At 42.1% G+C, this 25,241-nt stretch overlaps 1 protein-coding gene across 1 annotated transcript; it reads left to right on the top strand.

Moving 5' to 3' along the window:
* On the top strand, window positions 1-25,124 carry LOC142564578 (venom metalloproteinase antarease TserMP_A-like). Its single transcript, XM_075675631.1, has 14 exons — window positions 1-195; window positions 982-1,148; window positions 2,574-2,666; window positions 5,232-5,355; window positions 12,773-12,820; window positions 13,011-13,162; window positions 14,766-14,837; window positions 17,160-17,284; window positions 17,882-17,931; window positions 19,506-19,614; window positions 20,970-21,101; window positions 22,799-22,949; window positions 23,998-24,108; window positions 24,848-25,124. Exons 1-14 carry the CDS (start codon window positions 147-149, stop codon window positions 24,887-24,889), a joined length of 1,425 nt encoding a protein of 474 aa, XP_075531746.1. The 5' UTR covers window positions 1-146; the 3' UTR covers window positions 24,890-25,124.
* Window positions 25,125-25,241: the final 117 nt, after the last annotated feature.

Genomic DNA, 25,241 nt, shown 5'->3' with positions numbered 1-25,241 from the left:
AGTTGGCGAAAGCAGGCAAATAAATGCGGTTGTTTTTGGAGATAACTGTTTATATATCGAAGATTGAATGTTGTAAAACTAGCAGAGCTTGAACAGCGCAGCTGTGTGCCTGACCACTTAGGACGTGTAAAAAGACAGAGAAAGAAATGCTCGGCATTGCCGTGGTCCTCCAAATTCTTCAGTGCTGCCACGCAGGTAAGTTCTCAATTACACCTTGACTGAAATTTTGCCATCCTCATGAAGTAGAAATTGATAACTAAAATGATTGTACAATATATACGGATTAATTTAATCAATGTCGATTAGCAATGATTTAGACGTTCAATTGTTTTGTTGCCTCCAATTTATTCTCCAACGATGCTTGTTAGCGTGTGCATTCTTGAGAATAACAGTACTCAGCACTACTTCTGAACAGCTTTTAGTATAAGTTTACGTCTTATGTTGTTAGTATACTTATTTGTTTTTGTTTATTTATAATTAAAAACAAACAAAACAAATAAGCACCTGTTCCCAAAGTACGTGTTATCTAATCTCTCGCCAACTTCTTTTCTATATAGGGTATAATGTAACTCACAAACCAATTCTAACATCTTCAGCTTACATTGCAGCTATTGTTTATGTTTTAGCTATCCTATGATACAGCTTACTGCGCTGAATAAGCAGATACTATATTACTGCAATCACATTTTTGCATTTCATCTCGTGCTATTTCTTTTTTACTTTGCAGAAACTATTTAGATTGCTATTATTGTTTCAAGTCCGTCGTTACACTTGTTTGCTTTTGCTACTGTAACTGCATTATTCCGGCTCGCTGTCATTGAGATCGCTGAGATCTTATTTATTGTTGTCAGAGAGACATAAATAAGTGCTTTCAACAATCACTTATAATAAAAAGTAAGCAGTCAGCCAATTGAAACTTTATTTCCCTTTGCGCTTTGATGCTTGACTGTCTGATGCTGTCTTTTCCCTTTCTTCGAGCAGGGAAGGGATGGCTAGTATATCCTACAATATTGCAAGAACGCATGACTGCACCGAATTTGGTTCTGCGGCTGAATGACGACATAACACTAAATCTCCAAAGGAGTTCTGTGCTGGCGGAGGAGCTGTTGGTTGTCACGACTACTGAGCAAGGGTACGAGTTGGACAAGGTAAGCGCAGAGTGTGTCGCTTGGAATACTATTGCTATATTAAGTCAGACTATGGCAAATTAGTTATACGGAAGCCCGTAAGGTAGAGGAAGGTTCATGGAAGGGAAAAGTGTCAACCACGCTACCGTAGCCGTACAAAGGAAGCCCGGGTTTCTCGGCAAGAAGTCTCTGCAGTCGAAGAAAAATTCGACCTGATGACACTGTATACTGTTTCGTATTAGCGTTAGTCGCAGCGTCAGGCTTTGTAGACGTTTGTAAATGAAAGTTTTAAAGTGAGCTCATCATTCAAAAGTCACTTCATTTGCACTCGAATAATTTTTTTTTGTGAACTCTAGTTTGTGGCGCGTGCGTAGCATGGAATTTTTTATCGATTTGTGAGCGCAGTCTTTTTAGCGCACGCATTGGAATGAAATAACATATTGATGACCGTCATTAGTTCGCAATAAACACTTATTAGTGAGCGCTCCCGCGTGGCTAATTCTGTGTATTTGTTTTCGCATTCAATTTCATACCCAATGAGCTCAATGAAGTGAAAACGGTCTGTCAGGGGGAATATTGACATCGAATGTGTTTGCTGCTTATATTTAGCACAAAGCTCAGCGTATTGGAATCGACTTCATTTCCACATAGTGTCATGCAAAGAAATTGCTCATTACCTCTCTTCTCAGCACAATGCATACACATTGGGACAAGCACGAGATTAGCGGACACGGGGATCAAGACCTCGTCCTTCATTAGTAAGAAATTTAAGATAATTACGGAGTCTTACCTGCCAGAATGACGATATAGTTATGAGGCACACTTTTGTGGGGGGGCTGCCGAATAATCTCGACCATTTGGAGTTCTTTAGTGAGCACCTAAATCAAAGTATAAACGCGCGTTCATGCATTTCACTTCCTTCTCAATGCGGCCGCCGCGACCAAGATTGAATCCACGACCTCGCGATCAGCAGCTCAGCGCTATAGCCACTGGGCTATCATGATAGACAGTGCGAATGAGAAGCCTGTCAAGAGTAATACACAGCTACTCAGAAAAGCAGAACGCACGTGTCTACAGAAAACCGAGGTTATCACAGTGTGTTCGCGCTGGAACCATGTGCTTTGCGGTGGACTATTTATAAATTACGAAACAAATTAACAGAGTTCGCTCTGCAAAGCAAGCATTCTTAAGATATTTCCATTCATAGTGCAGGTGTGGAACTGAAGTTGCACACATTAACACTTTGCCAATGCGACATTGTTCCGGCACACAATGCGACTTTGAAATTAGCGGGGCTGTGAGAATTCTCGCGCAGTGAACTTTCTTAATCTAACTATGACGATGTTGCGTTAAACCATAAAATAAAGGTTCTTGCAATATTGCATTTTACCACCAGCTATTTTCAATGACACTGAATTGAATAGAGAAAATGGCTTTTCTTGTCAGGTAAACACATCTGGTATACAAGACAGGTTATACCACGATGCTCACCATCAGTCCTCCGTGATGATACAACATCAAAATGGCGCAATGCATGTGGTAAGTTTTCTTTCCACGACTGTGCTTAGATTTCGGAACTTGAGGGACGTACTTATGTCAAAATGTCTCATAAGTCTATCACATGTACGCTGCAGGACAAACAACTATTTCAGCAATCTACAATAATCCCCGACTGGTGTTAAACGACTCTGTCTAGTGGCTGCAACCTTTTTCGTAGATTCACTATTATGCAATCTCAGTGGCTTGTAAAAACTATATCGTATGTTACCGTTTTGTTCTGCACTCTTTTGTGCTTTGTTGATATATTCGTCATCATCATCATCATGTTGTTTATTTTCACCACTGGATGTACCGTTATCATTGCCCGCTTTACCGATATATTATGTTCACTACTGTGGAATTATCATACTACTTTGTAACGTATTCAACTTGCGGATATCCTTCATAATATGCTTTTGCGTTCCTTTGCATTTCTATAATACTAACGATATACTGAAACTGCTGATTCACCCCGGTGGCTAGGGCCTAGTTAAGCTGGTTAAACCAGCTTTTTGCTCTAGCATTCATTTCAAATTTGTACTTTGGAAATAATAACGTGATTTCATTTGATTGATCAATATTACCACCACGCCACGTAACCTTCGCTTGGCTCGGCTGCATTTCCCTTCCCTTGGTACACATTATTTTACTCTGCTGCCAATTCTTTATTTACTAAAGTAAAGTTTAAGAAATCACCCGCACCAGATGAAATAATACCCAACGAAACTTTTACAGGTATGCGGAGTGGGTTTCAAAATATCTTGCCATTATATTTCACTCATTATTACTAACAGCTGTTTCCCCAGTCCTTGGAAGCGTGCTAAAATCGTACCCATACACAAAGGCGGCACAACAGCAGATGTCAGCAACTACCGGCCAATTTTCCTTGCCAGCACGTGTTCAAAATTACTGGAGCATATTGCACCAAAACATTTAATTAAATATCTGGATTACCATAAGGTATTAAACAGCCGTCAACATGGGTTCAGAAGGAAACTCTCCACGACAACTCAACTTATAGAAATTGTATATGACCTCTCCCAAACCATTAATTCGCGTGGCCAAACCGACATAGTGTACCTAGACTTTGCAAAGGCGTTTGATAAAGTTTCTCATCCTAAGTTATTACACAAAATAGACGCCATATTTAAAAATCCCGCAATCATGAAATGTTTCACGTCTTACCTTCATTGCAGAGAACAGTATGTTCAAATTGGAAATCGCCAGTCTGTACCCTCACTTGTAGAGTATGGTGTACCTCAGGGTGCGGTACTAGCACCCCTCTTATTTCTCGTATTTATCAATGATATGTCTACTGACATCACTGTACCGTTGCGCTTGTTTGCCGACGACTGCATCATTTATAACAAAATTCAATCCAGACAAGAACAAGAAGAACTTAACTCAAATCTACAAAAAATTAAAAAAAATGGTGCGACGATTGGCAAATGGCCATAAGCCCGCAAAAATCAATCTCTATGTTTATTTCACGCAAAAAGCATACCCTTAGTTACACATACTACATTGATGACAACAAACTCGAGAACGTTGAAAAACACAAATACTTGAGTTTAAGTTTTACATCAGATTTACGCTGGAATACACACACAGAAAATGTGTGCATCAAGTCGTTTAAAGCCCTGTAGTCCTTGAGGTGGAACCTCAATCGGGCAACCCCTGAAATTAAATGTCTTGCTTACAAAACTCTAGTTAGACCAATTATTGAATATGCTAAAATTGTTCGGGACCTACACAGACCTCCCCCCCCCCTCCCCATAACCAACTGTTCCAAACTTGACCGAATACGGAGGCTAGCTGCCAGGTTAATATTTAATGAATATCGTCGCATTCATTTTCCAACAGAGTTATGTCAATTAGCTGATCTAGCACCACTTGAGCTCAGAACTAAATACGACAGATTAAAATTCCTCCTCGAATTTATTCACAATCAAGTAGATATTAAACCAGAGGATTATTCTGAGCTTCCTATGAACGCGTCAACGAGGCATCGTCATAGTATGTACATTCCATCTCCACTTGCCCGCAATGATTGCTTCAAGTTCAGTTTCTTTTCTAGGGGGACAAGAGAATGGAATTTGTTACCCGACTCTCTCGTAACCTCGATGTCCTTAACTGCCTTTTGGGAAAGTCTTAAAAGCACAATATTTTGTAAGAACACGTAGGAAATTGCCCAATATGTATGCATTTACTTTTACATGTGACTCTTATTGTGTCTTTGGCGATGCGGTGCCAAATTGTGAATGGTTTCTTTATTAATTTCCCTTGTATTCTCTTGTATGTTGTATTTCGTACGTCTTTTTCATTCTAAGACACGCTTTGTGAGTGTAACTCGGTCGCATTTTGTTTCTTTGTTTGTTTTTTATTCTCCACAGCTGTAATAGCCCTTAGAGGGCTGACAGTATAAATAAATGAATGAATGGATAAAAAATGGTTATCAACTTAAGTACGTGTGTATCGCAGGTTCTGAATTTATAAGACTTTGGGCCTACGACGGGCTTTTTGCATTCAATAAATTTCATAACGAGTTTACCATCATTAATACAGGAAGGCGTCATCAACAGCAGGCTGAGAATCAAGCCTCTACCAGAGGGCGAACGCTCATCGCTGGGTCAAATACAGCACAAGTTGTACGAAGTTGACGAGATCAAAGACAATTTCATGAAAACTGGTAAGCATTCTTCTTGCCGCCCGTCTCAGCCAGCCGTTATGAATGCAATGTAGCCACTACATGCGTCCTTGTTTGCTTCCCTCTTGTTCTTGTAATTTGCTCTCATCGAATCAGGAATAACGTAAGACTAGACAACAGTAGTAGCTCCTGCAATGAGGGCGTCTCCTTGTCACCGCTTTTGCTTTGCAGTAGCCAACGATGCCTTGTGGCGCAAGTGCGGCAGCATGCCAGGATATTCTTCCTATCCCATTGCGGAGAACGAAGCTTGCGTTCTCAGGGCCATGTTGTGCAGCAAACACGCTAGGTGTATGTCGGAACACGGTGGCAAATTCAACGAGACCTCTATAGCAGTGCCCGCGCGACCTCTAAACATCTTACGAGCGTCCTGCGCTCGCCCGCACCTCTTTCTTTCACGATGGTGCCGGGAAACCGCTATGCGCACACGGTTGCTGACATTATGCAACAGATCTATTGATGCCTTATACTAAACACCATAATGAACTAACTTCTAGTTTCCCGAGCTTTCGCCTTAATTTTACAGCAGTAAAAAAATATTGCAATAACATCGCGAAAGAGGGGATTTGAGGACATGAAGAAAGCCAAAAGGTGAGCCACTGATTGAGCATGCGCTTTGCGTGCTGCAAATGGATATATAGAACTGGAACGAAAACAAAGCTAAAATAAAGTCTAAGGAAAGTGTAAAAAACAAGACATGCTAACATCAGCGTTTGCGGACATTGGCTTCTGTATCGCGGCCCGACCTACAACAACGAAAGCACTGCAACTTTAATTGATCTTTATTTCTTCTTCAAATCATTTGTATATTCCGAAGGCGGCCAAAAGAAAAGTCGGCACGCCAATGCTTCGGAAAATACTTGGTCCCTTCTTAGCGCCCACAACCACAAAGCAACAATGTCGTTAGCAAACGCAAGGAACAAAGCAAGTAGACAGTCTTTTAAAATGCGTTATACATGCTTTATTAGTATTATTATTAGATACGAAAACTTACGAACACATAAAGGAAACAGGGAGGTAGCACGCAGACAACTGCCGCCGAGAAGGGCGCACCTGCCTATACTCTTTCGAGAGGAGGGAATGATAGAGGAGAAGAGAAGACGATCGGAAACAAAGAAATAGGAGAGAAAATAGGAAATAATCAAATGACACAGACACGGACAAAAGAATGTAGGAACACGGAAAGATACATGTGCGCTGAAGCAATGCAGAACGTATCACAAACGCTGGGTGTAAATTTAGTAAGTACGTAATAATGTAGACGACAGAGGTTAACATGCTGGATTTGGTCCATATAATAGTATTTAGTACATAAGACGTTTAAGAGATATAATAGTCATGCAGCCTGTTTCAGTTAGTGAACATATGGGCTAGTTGTGTGATTGATGTGTGGAACACACATCTAGTGACAAAAAGGACAATAATGAAAGACAAAATACATTATATAACTTGTGCCAAGTGGTGAAAGGCGGAAATCGCATCACTGTGAGCACGGAGGCTGGTAAACGGAAACTTGTAGACAGGCGCTGAAAAGAAAACCTTACAAGTCACCCTGAAGAAAGATGGCCCGATCATCGGGCCATCTCATTTCAATATAAGCAGTCCCAATCAATGTGAACATGGCGACAGGGGCGGGACACTGACGCATCACAACAATGGTGACGTTTACGACGCCTGCGCCGAGGATGGCAAAGTATCGCTCATGTGGCTTGTTGCAAGAAGAGTTTGCATTTATGGTGACCTCTTCACCTCAGGGAATATGATGATGATACTATTTGCCACAGATGGCACCAACATGCGTTGAAGTACCCTGAGAATTGCTGAAAAGCCGGAGAAGGCGGGAGAGGGGGCGATGCTACAGCCGGGACAAAGTCCAAGGAAGTCAGAACTAGGGTGAAAGGGAGCGAGACAAAATGGAGTTTTGGCATTAAAAGTGAGAGAGCAGTTGGGATAGCTAGCATTCAGATGCTAGACAAAAAAAAAAAGCGGAGCGTTCGGTGTTGGAAGGTGATGACGAGAAGAAACGAATAGAAGGCGTAGAATAAAAAGAAAAAGAAGTGAGCAAATTTTGTGAAGTAGAGGGGCTGAGCGTGGCGTATGAAGTGAGACAGTGGTCTTTTTCGCAAGGAGGCTTGCACGATAACATTCCTTTTAGTCTTCTGTGCCCTTTTCTGAAGTATGCTCCCTCAGCAACTGCCGTTATTTCAAGATGTTGCGCGCTGCAGCTGTGATTCTACATCACCGGTTAATTTAATAAAAGTGACCCGTCATGATTGCTTAGTCGCTATGGTGTTGGGTTGCTAAACGCGAGGTCGCGGGATCGAATCCGAGCAACAGCGGCTGCATCTTGACGGGGCCAAAATGGGAAAACACCCGCGTACTTAGATATAGGTGGACGTTAAAGAGCCCCAGGTGGTCAATATTTCCGGAGTCCCCCACTACGGCTTGTCTCATAATCAGGAAGTGGTTTTGGCACGTAAAACCCTATAATATTTAGTTCAGCCACACTAGTTAACAGAGTGAGTTCTAAAAAATGAAGAGTGAAATCATCAACGTTTCATAAAAATTCTGCAGTTCATCACCGTGGCGAACGGCTTTGTGTACACAATGATCGCAAATGATGTCGTTCATAATAAACGCTGTAATCTTCCACATAAATAATCGCATAATTAAAGATGGCTTCCGTACCTGTGATAATATTTGCGGTATCAAATTAGTGGGCATCAAAAACCACGTTGTGGGAAACGATGCCTGAGAGAAGCAAATCTCTTCGGAATGCCTTTCCTGCACTTTGGTCACTGGCACTTTTTGTTATGTATTACCTCACTTGTGAAAATTACCTCTCAGTCAATTTTTTGGTCCATTTAACTTTTCACTTGATTCTATCTTACTACATTAACACGTATTTTTTTTCTTGTGCCATCATGCACTTAAGCTTAACGCCTGCTTAGTTAATTCATCTCTGATCTGCTCCTTACGCTATGGGGTGTAAATGGACACGACAAGCCTCTTGTCTATTTAAGCTTGCTTACTCGGTCGGTCAGCAAAAGCTATAGTGCTAAGGCTGTCATTGCGAAAATTATTACAGGAAATATTGACCACGGGAATAACCAAGAAGCCCAGTTAAGAAGCCCATAGGAACTTGGCAGCCGTGAAAGTTAATGCCTTCGATAACAATTTCTAACAAAACCTAATTGCTTGTTAACTTGAAAGCCGATGAACATGACAACTTTTTTAAAGCTTTGGTACAAGTTAAAGAGAAGGAGAAAAGCTTTAGTGTCATTGCTGCTCTCTCCCCGAGCAATTGAGCAATGTACAGCACTACTATCATTTCAACCTATTGCGATCCTGTTGGGACAGGAGGGGGAGACATTTTGTTCGGACGGCTGATTTCCCGGTTATAAAAATTACTCAAATACACGTACGCACAAGACAAAGAGTTCACAGGAAGAATGAGACCTGACGTTATCAACGGTGCGGGCCAGCAGTCGAAGTCTCAACCTGAACACAACGTTTCGTCAAATCCACTCGTTTAAACGTTGTCTCCAGGCTGACGCTTGCTTCGTTCAAGCATTGCTGATCGCATATACGGGTCACTGCTTTAGCTAAAATTGCTCTTCAGTGCATTTTGACCTTGATTAAGGCCATTTGGTAGCTCCAGGTGTACAAGTACCGACTTGACCTCTAGATTTTTTTGTAATATAAGCTGAGCTGGAAGAAAGGTGAAAGGAAAACTGAAAACTCGGGGGAGGGAGGGTAACATAGAATAGACGCAAGCACAAGTTAAATTGCATAGCACGACGGTGACTTCTGTGATTTCACTTTTCATTGATGAATGTGCAGGTGTCTTCGTAGTTTGGAGGTGCAGGTGCCTTTGTGTCATTGCATTTCAGGTGCCTGTATAATTTCGCTACTTCTGTAAACTGCAGTTTATATTTGGCCTTCATGGTATTCTAGGGTGGTTGCTTGGGCTAGTTGGTAATTCATGATCAAAAATAACAGCGCTGTGTATCTCGTATATCGCAGTCCTTGTCCTTCGCGCTGTATGTTATTTTTGTTCATGGTATTCGCCTCAATTAGTTGTGTTCCCTCTTTTTTAAGCGTATTCCAATCGTGTTGGTTGCTTGATTACTTGCTTATCCATACGATGCCTTTTGTTCGAAGGCGTTTATCATTAAACCATTTAGCGTTTACGTGAACCTTGCTCTCGTGAGGCGATAGTTTAAAAGGCCGCATGGAAGTCATTTGAAGACGAATATTAAGGTCACAGCCTGATCAAGTTGCCATCATCTTGCTGCCTATTGTCTTCGCCATTTGAAGTGCGAAAAGAGGAAAGTGTCTTGTCAGCTGCGATACACTGCGGAATGGAGCGCTGCCTTGAATGACCCCTGAGATGACTATGTGACAGTTCGGCCACAGGTGCCCAATGGAAATGGATGGAAAATTGCACAGATCTTCGCGCCGCAAACAGACACACGTATGTCGGCATTGTGGACGGTATGGTGGGGTGGCGACTCATTGTGCGCTGTCGCTGTCGCAACGGCAGCATGTGTCGTACAGTTTGCTTACGAGAAAGCAGGATTTTGAAATGGAGAAAGCAATTGAAAGTCCACGCTCTGAAAGCTCATTTGACAGACATAACATTTGGTCCTGATGAAAAGAATAAATAGCGAAGACGACACTCATGCTTTCTGTCCTCCGAAGGTAGTTTTTGTACAGTTCTGTATTACAGAAAGTCTTAAGTAGAGAGATCTGTAAAAAGACGAGTTATGCAGCACAGGGCAGTGATTTATATTCTGGCCATTTCTCCATTGTCGCCATGAATAAACAATAACATTATTCGCGAGAGAGCTATGTTGCGCCGCGGCGTGTCTGTATAAGCATCGCCTTTAAGAGTGGAACGCCATGACATTAAATGATCGCTCACTGCTTCTCATGCTACCCGGCAACTGCAGCTTACGTAACCGTAATGTTTACCGGAAGTCGCTGGCGGCGAACGCTATGCACGAAGGCGAGCTTTCTCGTAGAAGCGCGGACTCCTGCGTGGGCCGATCCCAAAAGTAGTGCACAGCCGCGCCGAAAAATTCCATCATTTTCAGGTTTCTGTTATTGTTTGGCACTTTAATTATTTAGGTCTAATGAAGTTTAAAATAAAAGGCATGCGCTGTCAGTGTTTTCTTTCATGACATTTGCTTGTGGACTGTCAATGTCAAAATTCCGAAGAATAACTTTGTAAAGGATGTTAGACAGGCTATGGGCAACTTTAGTGATATAATGTTGTGGCAGCATAACCCGCACATACTTCATGTCATATAGCAAGGCGTGACATATACACATGCATAAATATATGCGGTAATTTTCGACCGCAGTAAGAGCATAATGGGATGGGGACGAATGTATGACGACGATAGTGTGACGTCCACTGTATCACGAAGACTGTACGGCGACGGTGGCGTGACACGCGATGGTCAGACGACGACGCCAGGACGAGAGTCGGATAACGAGGCTGAAGTGATGGCAACAGATTGACCACGACGACATCACGACGACGGTATGATAATGAATGCGCGATGAATGTATGACGAAAATGAAGGGAGTGGCGGTGATGGCGTCTGAACATTTGAATGACAAAGCTGGAATGTTAACGATGCAACGATCACGAGTGGCCTAGTGGTCCATGTTATTAGAGAACTTCGACCATTGGGTCGGTGTTCCGCAACTGTAACGATGATGAAACGACCTCGACGGCAACCCGACCACGCGCAAATACACGCGCGCGCGCGCGCGCGCACGCACACACACACACACACACACACACACACACACACACACACACACACACACACACACACACACACACACACACACACACACACACACACACACACACACACACACACACACATATATATATATATATATATATATATATATATATATATATATATATATATATATATATATATATATATATATATATCAATATCATGCGAAGCAGAGTTGAATGGAAGCGAAGTGCGTAGTAAATACAAAGTGCAGCGTGAAAAACAGATTCCCAAAGAAATACGACAAGAAATTCGAAATGCTGTTTTTTGCTAAGCGCAACTTGATAGAACATAACTAACGCGGTGTAACGTCGTCATCACGTGGTGCATGAGAAGTTACATGTCCTTTCCCCGTGTGAATACCCCTTTAAGCACTGAAATAGTGCACGACTATCCCTTTGACTGAGTGGAATCTGATGAATGGATGGCTATTATAAGCATCGCCTTTAAAACGGGATTGTAGCAAAATGACATCCCCCTCGTTATTTTTACCTTTCTTCTGCGCTTAGCATGCCAAGTGACCGCAAAAATAAGAATTCAGGCGAAAATTTCCGTTGGCAGTGGCATTGTCTTTTCTGTATATGACAGGTAGCTGTGTTTGAAAAGTGTCACAATGTGCGATATCCCTTCGAAAAGAGGTTGAATTAAATCCAAAAGCATTGTATCACACAGCGGAGTAAAGTTAGTAGAATTCGTCTGTTTTGCATTACGTTGCTTTCTTTTCTTAAGAGGAAGCTTTATCTCGGGCCCAACTCCGACGCGGCCTATTCAAATACATGTAAAACGCAAAAACGTTTTCATGAGATAACCCCTGGAGCGATTTTGATGAAATTTGCCGCATTTGAAAGAGAAAGTTAAATTCTAGTGACTGTTGGAAGCGGAATTTCGATTTAGGGCTTGAATTTTCTTAAAACGATTTTCAAATATTTGACCGTTTGAAAAAAATAGAATCACGAAGTTTACAAATTCATAGCTCTGCATCAAGAACTTATATCGCGGTTCTGTAAACGGCATTGATTAGATCATTCAAAGCGGACAAATTAAATATGTCATTTTGCATCTTACGTGAATTTGTTACGTTGGTTACAACGGTTTTGCAAAAGTTGTATTTCCCTATGATTAAATTTTTTTATATTCATGTGTAACATATCAATTTTGTCCGCTTTAGATGTACTATTAGATGCAATTCACATAATTGTATTATCATTTTTAGTGGTTAAGTTACAGAGTTGTAAACTTGATAGTTTCGTTTTTTGAAAATTTCCGATTTTTGCCAATCTTTAATAAAACATGGACAGTCTAACTCAAAAATTCGAAACCAACAGTCACTAGATTTTAAGTTTGTCCTTTAAATGCAACAAACCTCGTCAAATTTGGCGCAGTGGTTGCCGAGAAAAACGAATTCTCCTTTTACATGTATTTAGATAGGAGCACTCGAGCTAAAGCTTCCTCTTAACACCTTTTTCTTTCGTATTTTCTTCACTACTGCTATGACGCCAAAGTTTAATTAGTGACTTTGGCCTCCTCATACGAATGTTAAGCGTTCTCCACCACAAATGCACGTCTATTATTTTCAGAGCAGAAGCTTCAACGCTATTACTGGGATCGTTATGGCAATTGGTTTCGTAAGTACTTTTGCAGTGGCATCCTACTCATTTGCAACTGTAGTCACAGTTATAATGACGCGGTGGTGAGAGAAGGGAAAACCTTCTGTAGATATACTAATTAAATCATTCTCTAAAAGACACATGCCAGAAGCTTACGCGTGAGCGTGTAAGGGAACGGAAATTTTTTAATTTTTTTCACCCTTTTCAGCTCCCTACGTAGTGAGAAGGACAACAGCTAAGCCGGCAATGAACATTGACAAGTTCGTTGTGGAGGTTCATGTGATCTCCGACAAGGAGCACCAGAAGCACTTCAGGACAAACAAAGAATTAATTGCTTACTTGGCTGTCATGATGAATGCGGTAAGCAGGCGTTGCCTTAAAGTATTTTACAGCCACTAGTTGTTGACCTCAGTCAGCTCAGCGAAGAAGAACGTTACTCATGCACAGACTCAAAAGATCAACGCTTCACGGATGTGTCGTTATCACTTGTGCACGTATTCATCCACTTGTGCGTAGAGGAGAAAATGATTGAGTTGAGCCACTTTAAAGGAAGATCTACCTCCTAAGCCTAATTTTCGAACACGGGGGAAATGCATAAATGCCCATCATTACGTTACTCTGAGTGAATAACGCGATAATGCATGGCGCTTACTGTGTCAAAGCCACAGGTTTATGCGAGGGAATCCATACTTAAGGTTTAAGGATAATTGTGACTGCTTGCAAGGATCTTTAACCTAAAATATCCCTAAATTTCAGTACTTGATTGCGTTTGCACACCGCCACGATCGGTATGCGACCACCACGGCTGGGAGTTGATTCCGCGCTTGAGCTCTGGCTCAACAGCAAAACGCCGTGGCCACTGAGCCGCCAAAGCGGGTGGGTGGCCTCTGAATTGCTTTGAATATAGTCTGCCGTGTGAGAAGACATAAGAAAAAAAAAAGGCAAGTTATAGTCATGGTTGGAAGGTAGTGTTTTATTTATAATCTCACATTTTTAGTTCCTAATGGGCGCCTCATAGGTTACAAACTGGAAATGAGAGTGAAATAGGGGACTTTCACCTTCAGTGAGAAAACTTATGCGCTCGTTAACACGATTGAATGAGCAGATCGTTTTTATTTTCATTATAATTAAACGTGAAAAGCAGAAAGGCAATAGGATGGCAAAATACCGACAAAATGTATGCAAAGTGCTGGCAAAATTTCCACAGTGTAAAAAAAAGAAAGCCTACAGAAAGCGCAAACAGGAAGTGTACAAAGACAGAGAAATAACTAAAAGATTTAAAAAAAGATCTACGCCGAACGTGGTCAACCATGCTTTGAAATTTGCTGCATGCTCGAGATACATTAAAAGGACAGCTCAATAAACACAGCAACTTTGTTGAGAAAAACGTAACTGCGCCCTTGGACAGCCACACGATTGCGCTAAAGCCGCTTAATTGAACTGTAAACCTGCAAAGAAAGCAGCCATAAATGATAATCCAGCTCGGATTCTTTTGGAACCCGATGGTTATGAACGACTAAAGCGAAACAACAAAAGAGGACCGGGAATGAAGGCGGACTACTTAAAACAAGTAGCGCATCCGGAAGTGCTTGTGAAGACTATTTCAGGCCAAAATATAGCACATAGTCAAGTCTTCTGATTAGTGACATATTCAGTTAACTGCCCAGCTATCCATATTGCAATTCAAAAAAGCGCATATTTGCAATTTTATTTCCTCAAAGCATTCTCAATCTTTTGCTGGGAACTATTTCATTTGCATAAAGGACGCGCAAGGAGTTATGTATACAGTTGCCTTAGCGCATTGCTCAGCTTACTTTCTGTGTCCCTCCATGCTTGACGCATTGGCGGGCGCAGTACTTGAAATTAAAGTGAGTTTTGCTCCTTGCATAAAAAATACCATTAAGGCCGCGTGAACTGGCGACGGCTTTACTAACATAATTGATGAAAGTATTCTTTATTCTAGGTGAACTTACGGTATCTGGACATGTCTATGCCTAAGATTAGCTTTATAATCGTCGGAATAACACGCAGTCTGGTAAGTACACCGAAAACCATTCAAGAGAATGGGAAGATGTAAGAATGACTGTGTTTGAGCAGGCGAAATCTTCGTTTTGCTCCAGTTGGGCACACGGGCTCCGTTCAAGCCGAAGTCCCGCCACCTGAATCCGCGGCAATCCCAAACCTTCATGTGCGTTCTGCGCTTAAGTGAACAACTTTGGAGTAGTTTTTGCTGATTAACGTGTCTGACGGAACGGAGAACTGAAAATGTCATTGTGTCACAGATAACACGAACCTCCATGTACAATATTGTTCAAGTGAAGCCCTATCTTCGACATTGCTTATGCAAGCACCCGTTAAGTTGTGTCACAAGATTTTCCACCTCACGCGAAGAAAGACATCGAAGCGGAGCTGCTTAGCACAGTCGTTGACTCGGTTCTGCAGAGTGTCTTTTCTGACGTGCTCGACGGAATGGCTCTAGCATTGTGTTTATTGCGAAAATTTACTGACAGCGATTGACCCTCTACAGGAATGGGGTCCGGTTGCGAACATGTTCCTCTAGTGTGGGCTAAATGTGCGAGCAAACTTATGCTCTGTGTCGGAATAGCCCGATCATTGAGAGAAGCGATGACTTCAGAGTAAGTTTTATATGTCGTGTGTAAATGTGGGTCGTGGGAAGACACAATGTTCGCGCCCTCTCTGTGAATGTGGCATCCGCTGTGCTGAACATGCAAGAAGGAGAAGGAGAACATCCAAGAAGGAGAAAACTCAAAGTTTTTTTTTGTTATCACACCGTCGAGGTAATGCCTGCATGCCGTTTTGCAATTCCCTATTAAATTTGCATTTGCTACAGGTATGACTATTATATAATTAACTTATTTGTTCTCACTGCGGACCTCCTGAGGCTGCTGCGGGAATGGGGAGTGGGAATAAAAAAATGTGTTAATAGCATTAAACCAACTCCTCCAGGAACATTCTAACATTTCACAGTTAAAGGGAAAAATGTGTGTCTACGTGTCCTTCTTTGACTGAAATGCTAAAAGGTTCAGGCTGTGAGACCTACGGGTGCGCAAAAGTTCAGCAAGCTTGATATAAAGTATTTATCTAAGTATGTACAGCATGGCGAGAAAAGTAGGATATGCAGGAGCTTTAGGCGTTTAATGCCGCCAAGTGTTTACAGCTGGATTAGCTTCACGTTAAAAAAGTTCCAAGAAGGTGAGAAGCTCCTATCGTAATTGCGACAGATAGAACGTAGAGTGTTTTTTATACAAACACAATGTTGTTTACATAATTTTTGTGAAAAGGGTTCCAACACGCACACATTACAGGTATCAATCAATGCGCTAAAAAGGAAACGTGTAATTGATCACTTGCGAAGAAGCATGTTGAAACTCGATCGCTAAATTTTACAGCGATCGTTGACCATTACATGGTCACGAAAGGAAAATATTATTACCACCCGACTGTTGCTCGCAGTTACAAAGGAAACCCGTACGGCTATCTCAGCAAGAAGACTTTGCAGTTGAAGAAAAGTTTCTCCTGCAGCGAGATTCGAACCCGGGACATACTCCGTACCGTGACGATCATACTCATATTTCTCGTTCTTGAACTTTCCCCCACATTTCGGGCTTCCGCATAACTGATTTGCTATGTTGTCGATTAATTCAATCTCGTTCTGCGATCTGCTTGCCTCATGGTTAGCTCAGATGGCAGAGCGACCACCCCGGTACGGCGGTGGTCCCGGGTTTGACTCCCGCACCAGGACAAAATATTCTTCAACTGCGAAGCTTTGTTTCTGAGAAACGCGCATGGGTTTCCCTGTACCATCGTGCTACAGCAAGATGGATGACAGTATTGCTGTTTCACCAGCGTAACCATGTCTACCTGGTTATACTTGCCATTGTTCGAATAAGGCGTCCAACGCTCTAAAGGGGCCATTTACTTAATGCAAATGTTTGCGTTTGAGCTTGTAATTAGCCAAAAGCTTTAGAAGACGGTGATTACAGTGCAAAACCAAACACTGGCGCTTCTTCATTTAGTGATGGTGTCATTTCCTTATTCATTGAATTCAAAGTGTTGCGAAATTTGATGTAAAACACATGCTTTTCCAGCTGCTTGCTAGTGTTACAGTAATAACTGTTTTAAGGCACAGTGGATGCATCAAGTGAGACGAAGATTATCTGACAACACACAGAAAGTACGATAAGATTATACGCAGAAAATGAGTCTAATTCAGTGGATCTATGTCGCCTTAACTCGGCTATGGGCCCGACTAGTTTTGGAAACTTTGTATGTGTTACGTCTGTAAAATTAAATTGAAAGTTGAACTGAACATTATTCTCATCCTCTTACTGCGCAGACCGACCCTTTCGCCAGACACGTGCAAGGCACTCTTGAGGCGACTCGAACCTTGAAGGCATTGGTACAATATTACAAAGAAGGAAATGTACCAGATAATCCTGACGCCGTGTACCTCATAACCAGGTAGGAAAATTCCGAGGCGTTTTTCGAACTTTTCTCGGTGAAAAAGAGTCAAGAGGTGGGCTACGTCTGTAAGTCACCGTGTTATAAATGTGGAAATAGGCGGCTGGCACGTTCTTATGGGCGGGTAGTCCTGCTGTGAAAATTTGAATGCCGTACAATATCAAGTATTTGTTGCGTTATTTTTGCGAATATTACTCGAATTTGATATGTAATATTGATAAGGTAGGCATAACTTGTGCAGGAAATACCCACAAAATGACCGGAATTATTTTATTGCATACGGAAACCTTTGCTTTTGCAATTGCCGCGCAACACAATATAAAGGAAGAAAGAGTGGGACGATTCCTTAGGGCTTCTATCTTGGGAAATCACAGTGCGAGACAATGCGAAGGACGCTGGGAGCATCTAGAAGGCGCATGCAGTGCGATTTTTACTTGATGTTCTTTGTTTAGGTTCGCCCTGTGATTTCAGGGTGGAAGAACTCGCCCAGCTTTCTGTTCGGGTAAGGAAGTCTACTAAGGAATCGAATTATACGTAAAGTGCTCACGGTAACAGTAGGCGTGATGCTTTTATGCAATATTTGAAAATATTTTGCAGCTTAGACCTGTCCAGCGTAGAAGGTGGAGTGCTGAAGAAAGAGGTTGCAGGTAAGCGGAGTGGCCGTGCTTTGATTTGACGACTTTGTTATGTAGTTAATTTCAGGCATGGTTAGAACTTTTGTATTCTGTGTAGAGGCAGCATTCCAATGTTGAATGACTAGCGCTGCTTTGCATTCATTGTACACAGAGAAACAGCGCTTCATCATTAGGCAGCCATATGATTCTTGGCACTGCCGCATTGAAATCATGATAGGCCTCTTGTGTAGCGTATCCACCTATCTCCACTTCGTGAAAAATCAAGACCCATTTGAACAAACATACCGTTTGTTTACATAAGGGCATACCGCATGCCGATATCTCGGTATGTATGTATACGGTATGTATGTTCGGCGTACCGGCATACTGTAGGCCGGTATGCCGTACATGCTGGCATATGCCTCATTGCGACTACTGCTGAGAGGACGCGAGGCGATCTCACGCCGGCGTGACGCATCAACTGATCTACGCTCAGAGGGTTTTTCTTCTTTCAGTTCACTTGTCATGTTCACGCAAAAAACACTCTTAATTCTGTTGTTTATGCTTCTCCGGCATTGCCAAGGCCATCGAAATGCTTGTTCTACTGGGTCCCTTTTCACAATATAGAAACAATGAATGAATGAATGAATGAATGAATGAATGAATGAATGAATGAATGAATATGAGGTCCATTGGGCTTCCGCGTAACAGCAGGAGATTCCATAGGCTGTAGTAACTTGTAGATTGTCCCCGTTCTATACCGTCGAAATTAAACAATAGTGGTCGTGAATTTGAATACCAACTTAGCATATTAAGTACGGCACACCTTCATGATAAGAAACGCGCTGTTTCCTCACTCTGCAGGCTGTCTTCAACAAATGCACAAGAAAATCGCGTCGTTATTTAGATTTGCGGTAGAAAATTCTAGGAATCAACAAAAACCTATTGGAAGTGTGCATTTATTGAAAAAAAAAAATTCGCGACGTTCGTGCTCTGCTGCGGAAATGTCCTTTTATTATGCGAACAAAATGAGCAGGTTAAGTCTCTTTAAAGCTTTGGCACATGTTTATTGTTTTTACTTATGAAACGTCTACGCTGTTCTTAATGTGCTCTGTTTATTTGCGAATATACCTTCCTTTTATCTTATGGTTTGTCTTCTTACTTTACGCTTTGTTCAACAATATTTTATCGGTTATAACTTGAACATCTACCGCTGAGACTGCCCAGACCCGCACGCAAGTCGTTGGCTTGTGTGGGCTGGCTACTGCTATGCATATATGGCAATAAAATTTATTATTAATATTATTATTATTCACTAATCAACCTGCTCACTTATTACTTTATCGCACACATTACGGCATATGATGCCAATGAGTTCACAAGGCACATACACTTGGAATGAATGTTGAATATAGCGCTAGTTTTAACATAAGCGCCGTGAAACTTGCTAAAAAATTGCACTATTCAATTTTCTCTTTTTCTCACAAATTGCATCCTTTTTATGCACCGACGCTCGATATAACTGCAACAACTTCAAGTTGGTTATTGCTGTTGCTCGGGAAAACGCAACAACGACGTCAAATCATGGACATTTTTGTTACCCGCAGGACTTGCATTCGTCGGCACTGTCTGCACTAAGCACGGAGTCGCTGAGGGAGAAGACATTGCTACTTCTTACGACGGGGTGTACGCGATGGCCCACGAGTTAGCGCATACGTAAGTGGAGCAGCTGCTTAGTTCGAAAGAACGAACGCGTACTGAAAGCCGAGATTATCTTTAGATAGAAAAGATTGAAGCTTTATTCACTAATCACGGTTGGGCACCGGCTGCACAAAACTTTTTTTTTTAACCAAAAGTTGGTCGTGCTGAAATTCCGCATTGTGGTTCTGGCGTTGTTTCATGATACAATGCCCATATCATGAAATACCAAAATACCAACCTCAACTGTCTTTAATGACATTAGGCCTTACAGCGTCAAGAGTTTAAGGAATTTGTAGAACTCGCGGCCAGCAAGAATAACGAAAAAAAATCGCCGTCCAATCACAACGCACACATGGTTAACCAGTGACGGGGAAACGTGCGGCCCCGGTCTTAATCACTGGGTTAATCCTGGCGGTTAATTGAAGTATTTCTGAATTTTTTATAAGGACGGCATTGACACGTGTACTTGTTTATCTTTCTCGGGTGAGCACTTTTTCACCGGCTAGCAAAGGGTAGACGTTATCGATCAGCACAGGACGCGCCTGCATGTATCGCAAGTTTCTCGAATGTTATCGATGGTTCCATACGTCGTCTCTTCTCATTGAATCTCGTGTAATCTGATTGTATGCGCGACGCAAATTGTGTAGTACTTTCCGGAAGACACGCGGGTACCAGCGATTATTCCGGAACCTTCGATGTCTCATGTCTCATGCCAACGCGCTTGCTCCGCAGATCAGATTTCGACGATCGCCGACTGTGTTGACCACTATCGTCGTTCTTTGAGTTTAACTTGCTTTTCTTTCTTTCGCGCACACGCCTAGTGTTGTGCAGGAGGAGTTTTCGGCGTGCAAGCGACCGACGGATGGACGGACGAAATCGGCCAGCCACATACAGCTTTGCTGTAAAAGGATGATTTAATAGCAGCGAAGATTTATTGGAGAGCGGCATTGTTGGGCGTCATTAACGCATGCTATAAAAGCAACCTTTTAGTCATAAGAGCGTTCTTTATTTGTATTGGTGCTGTGAATGGCATGTGCTATTATTGTGACTCAGATTGTTGCTTTCAGTATTTTGTTTTCTAATATCGCCGTGTTGTGTGATATCGTTGACGTTCGCACTGTCGCTTTGGGAGGCGCTTTGCAATGTCATGGTGTTGTTTTGACTGGTATGTGATAACGTACTCAAATGTGCATTGATTGTTCTGCTTTTTCTCGCACAAAACTATGCACAAAAATACATGGAACTGTACATGTGACTTTAACACATGTTCAAGAGCCAAGGTTTAGCCCGCGCCATATTTGTGTGCCGACATCTCCTATCATGTGTCAATGAAAAAAAAAGAACAAGTGACCCATAATATTGCCACTCAGGTTGGGTGCCGAACACGACCTGTCCCCCAAGTGTCCGTGGTCCCAGGGCTACCTCATGAGTTACGCCGACGGAGGAACGAATAAGTACCGGCTTTCCCCATGCAGCGAAGAACAGATAAGAAAAACTGCGAGGTAGGTTGTTGTAATATTTCGACGTTTGTGTTTCAAAGCAGCGTAGCTAGCTTTAGCGAACGAAAGAAGATGTCAGTGACCACAAAATAAATCTGCAGATTTCGCGCGATTCCTACTGCTCTGAACTCATTTAGAGCGACAGCAGCATGCGGTTCCCAAAGTGGACTCCGTTATATTATGAACAACTTGTGATGATGATGATGATGATAATAACGCTCATGATTTTTATTGGCAACTTTCGTTGAAACAGGACGGCAACCAGCCGTCATCTAGGCTGCTTAGTGTAGAATGGTTTTACTACATCTGTCGCAATCTAGCATTTTGCCCTATCTCTCCGCGATCCCTTCTTTATTCATTAAGGCCGTTATTCTATATTGTATAGTTACCTATGTCTGTAACGACTCTGGTTCTATTAAACTCTTGCCTGCTTTATTTCCAAGAATACAGTAAATGAGTCTGGCTCATCTCGACTGCTGACTAGTTAATGCTTCCATCCAGTTTGAGTCCCAGCCTTCTGGAAAGAGAACGCTTGCTACTGGTCTCGCTGAGCGAATATCTTGGCATTCCATTACAATCTGCTGAGTCGTTCCCGATGTACACAAGGCCGTTATCGTCAGCTACGCTATTGCCCGTTGTGATCTTCTAAATGCAGGCAGAGACGCCAGTGTCCTCGGAGTCTGTGTTGAGCGCAGGACACCGCCCATATTAATGAGTGCCTAAGCTGCGTGATAGTGTGACCAGTTCACAACTGCATATAGCCACCAGTTCGTATCCTAGTGGCGATGTTCGGCAGCTTTCTTTATTAGCCTCATGGAAAGGGTTAAGCTCAGGATGTGGAGGTGGCCTTAAAGCAAGAGACCGGCACTGCAACTTCAATTTTCCATTCCACCGATAGTTGAGCAAAACACGAAGAATTCTCAATAATATGGTGCAAGATCGAAATCGAAATGTTTACGGTATTTCTAATGGCTTGAATTGATGCTGGAAATACTGGAAGAAGTGGATAACTTGTGATTATTTATCCTTGATGGGACACCATCAGCAGCGGCTGATTGCAGTCGTACGTTCGTTTATCATACTATTAGTTTTGTCGCTTTTTCTTACCATTCAACTCAAGTTTGTAACAGCGAATGTCTACAATTCCACTAGCACCTTCTGTTTGAAACGGTCATAATATTCACGACTCCTCAAGCACTGTGTCACCTTGTCCTTACTTCGTCCCGCGCTTTCGCGCTGTTTTGACTTCGAGATATAAAGCTAGTCAGCGTCAACGCCTTCGTTGATAGATTCAATCAATCAATCAATCAATCAATCAATCAATCAATCAATCAATCAATCAATCAATCAATCAATCAATCAATCAATCAATCAATCAATCAATCAATCAATCAATCAATCAATCAATCAATCAATCAATTTTAATTCCAGTTTGTACAAAACCGCATACGTTCACTTCTAAGGGTCAACGGTATGTAACGCCTCGTGTACAATGAAATGAATGAAAAGGAATTTTGTCCTTTGCTTCCCCTTGCGTACGTCTTTTTTTTCACGCTAGTCTCTCCAAACCATGGATCCCTACCAACATTCTAATTTTCTGCCATTCTAATCGTTCATAAAGGGCATCACATCGATGTGATCGTTCAATTCACTCATGGTGCTGTAGAATGCAGTCAAACGTAGTTTTTTTCTCTCTGTAGGAAGCTTTCAGCAACTTGTATAAGTGTGCTTTCTTCCACAAACCTAATGGAGCAACACAAGGAAGTTCCAGGCCAAAAAGTGCCTGAGGACTACTACTGCAGACAGATCCTGAAGGAAAGAGCACACCAAAGGTCGGTTACACCGGTGAAGGTGAGCAGTTCAAAAATTAGCTTTCGTTGAGTCCTTTCTCCCTAGACTACTTCAGATAGGGGTTCATCTAACTGAGTACTTATCTGTCTTACATCCTGTTTGTGTATTATTATGTTCTTCCGTACAACTTTAACGCTCCCCTTCGCACAAATGTCGAACCAAATAGCCCAGCAGTTTACTATGATGAATATTTCGCAGCACAGAGCAATCACAGTACTATTTTGCAATCATAAGAATAAGTTCATCGCCATGCAAATTAATATCAACTAATCAGGTGAAACTCCATCACTGCTTTGCACTGAAACCTCATCATAAAGCCTTAATACGACGCTATTGCATTATCACACTGAGGCCTTATCACTGCCTGGCTATTCGAGAAGTGCTTACATCTTTTAATAAGCCAAGATATCTCCTAAAGGAACACTCAGTCATCAATTATGATGTTTGAAATTGGCATCCACGTTATATGTAACAATATTTTCGAAGGCTGCCATTTGCTACTTACCAGTAATCTAGTGTTAAAAACTTAACATTGCTATAACCGCCCGTGGCATCTGTTTTGCATTCTGTCCCCAGAGCAGTACTACCACAATAGTCATGAATTGAACCAGGCGATCAGGTTGCACAGCTCCACAGCAGTATGTTACAACCACTACAGCAATGATCCGCTGTATCCTAAAACAACGGATATTTTGATGAGGTCAACTTATGCGTTTGTCTGACGACAGGTTAGCTGAAGGAAATGATTTTGTGCTTTTTAAAATGCTATTACTTAAGGGGACAATATTTTGAATAATCCAGTCAAACCAATTTTATTTTTCAGTAGGCATGCTGGATGGCCATTTTGGGTTAAAAGCTACACAAGAAGCTTAACGTGTCCCCTAAAATATTTTGCAGGACACAAGCTGTCAAACAGCGTGTGTACAGTTCACAAAAGTACGATATAAAGATAAATAAAAGCAAGTAAACGCTGGAATTCATGAAAGCGCGAACAGAGACGGAATAAAGAAGCAGAACGTTAATTTTGTACCTATGTTTACACTTTCAGACTTCGGAGCTTAGCAGAAAGTGTAAGATGTACTGTTGCTACATAACTGGCTATCTGAGAAAGTGCCAGCCAGTGGACATACTTGACGGCATGGCTTGCGCCTACGGACAGGTGGGTGTGTAGCTTATTTTGGAATGTGACACCCAGTCGCTTGGAACTATTCGAATACTAGAGCTCACACAGAGCGAGTTCATGAATTTGAAAAATTCTACCCTGGAAAAAAATGTTTACGGGGACAGCGCATCAAGAAAAGCCATAAGGAAAATCCAAGCTACAAAAGCCGACATCTGTGGTCACTCTCAGCCGCTTCGTGTTCCGCCACATGGGCAATGCACATACTACGCGGTTTCGTCGAGTGAAAGACTACCATTTTTATCTTCCATGAACCTTCATTCCGCTTATCGGCTTCCATATAACTGATTTGGCATATTCAGTGTCCCTGTGCTTCTAGTTGTCGATAAGTTCGCCCTCGCGATACGACCATGCTAGCCTCTTGGTTCACTCACATGGTAGAGGGACCCCCCCCCTCGGAAAGTCGTTCGCCCTGGGTTCGTTTCCCGCACCGGGACAAATGTCTATAATGTTTCTGCATTACGTACACGTAATGCGAAGACGTGGGATCGTTCCCCGCCTGCGGCAACTTGTTTCTTCATCCACATTTATTGTCATTAATTTAAATTTCTTTAATTCAATTAATACATACAAGTCATTTCCCCTATGGTTTCCTTGGTGTCTGTTGGCTTCGCATGATATGACTAATAAATATCGGGCCCCTCTATTAACCCCCTTTCTTGTGATGCTTTCGTAGTAGCACCTTCGAGAAAATTAAATATTTTTTCTTCTCTTTCAGACGTGCAGGAGAGGAGTCTGTGGATATCACAACTGGGAATAGATCACGGTAAATAGTATGCTGCGTCGATGTCCTGTAAGGACAGAGCCAGGAGTACGGCTTCTCGACCAATAAATCATTCACAGCGACTTACCATCCAATTTGTATTGTTATGTCGAGGCTTTTTATCAATCACGAAATCCAGGAACAACCAGCAGCTAGCCTCCCAACTGCTGATTCACCTAATTCGAGTGCTTTGGTAGCGCTTTCATAATAAAGCTTACTTACTTGCTTGTTCGATTGGTTTCGGTCGAGATATTTTTCAAGGTATGCAATGTAAAAAAAAAACTCAGTGCCCTTCCACTTTGTGAAGGATGACCAGTGAAGCTGCGTATGTAGGCCCCTTAATGGCGAA

Source organism: Dermacentor variabilis, chromosome 11 (genome assembly GCF_050947875.1).
Source record: "Dermacentor variabilis isolate Ectoservices chromosome 11, ASM5094787v1, whole genome shotgun sequence".
Classification (NCBI taxonomy): domain Eukaryota; kingdom Metazoa; phylum Arthropoda; class Arachnida; order Ixodida; family Ixodidae; genus Dermacentor; species Dermacentor variabilis.
This window is presented reverse-complemented; position numbering and strand designations above follow the sequence as displayed.

What these genes read in the sequence shown, in the direction of transcription:
- LOC142564578 (XM_075675631.1), top strand. Translation starts at nt 147, where the DNA reads ATGCTCGGCATTGCCGTGGTCCTCCAAATTCTTCAGTGCTGCCACGCA. An exon ending in AGACAATTTCATGAAAACTG is followed by an intron (nt 5,356 to 12,772) that starts GTAAGCATTCTT and finishes TATTATTTTCAG; the next exon opens with AGCAGAAGCTTCAACGCTAT. An exon ending in GCCCACGAGTTAGCGCATAC is followed by an intron (nt 19,615 to 20,969) that starts GTAAGTGGAGCA and finishes ATTGCCACTCAG; the next exon opens with GTTGGGTGCCGAACACGACC.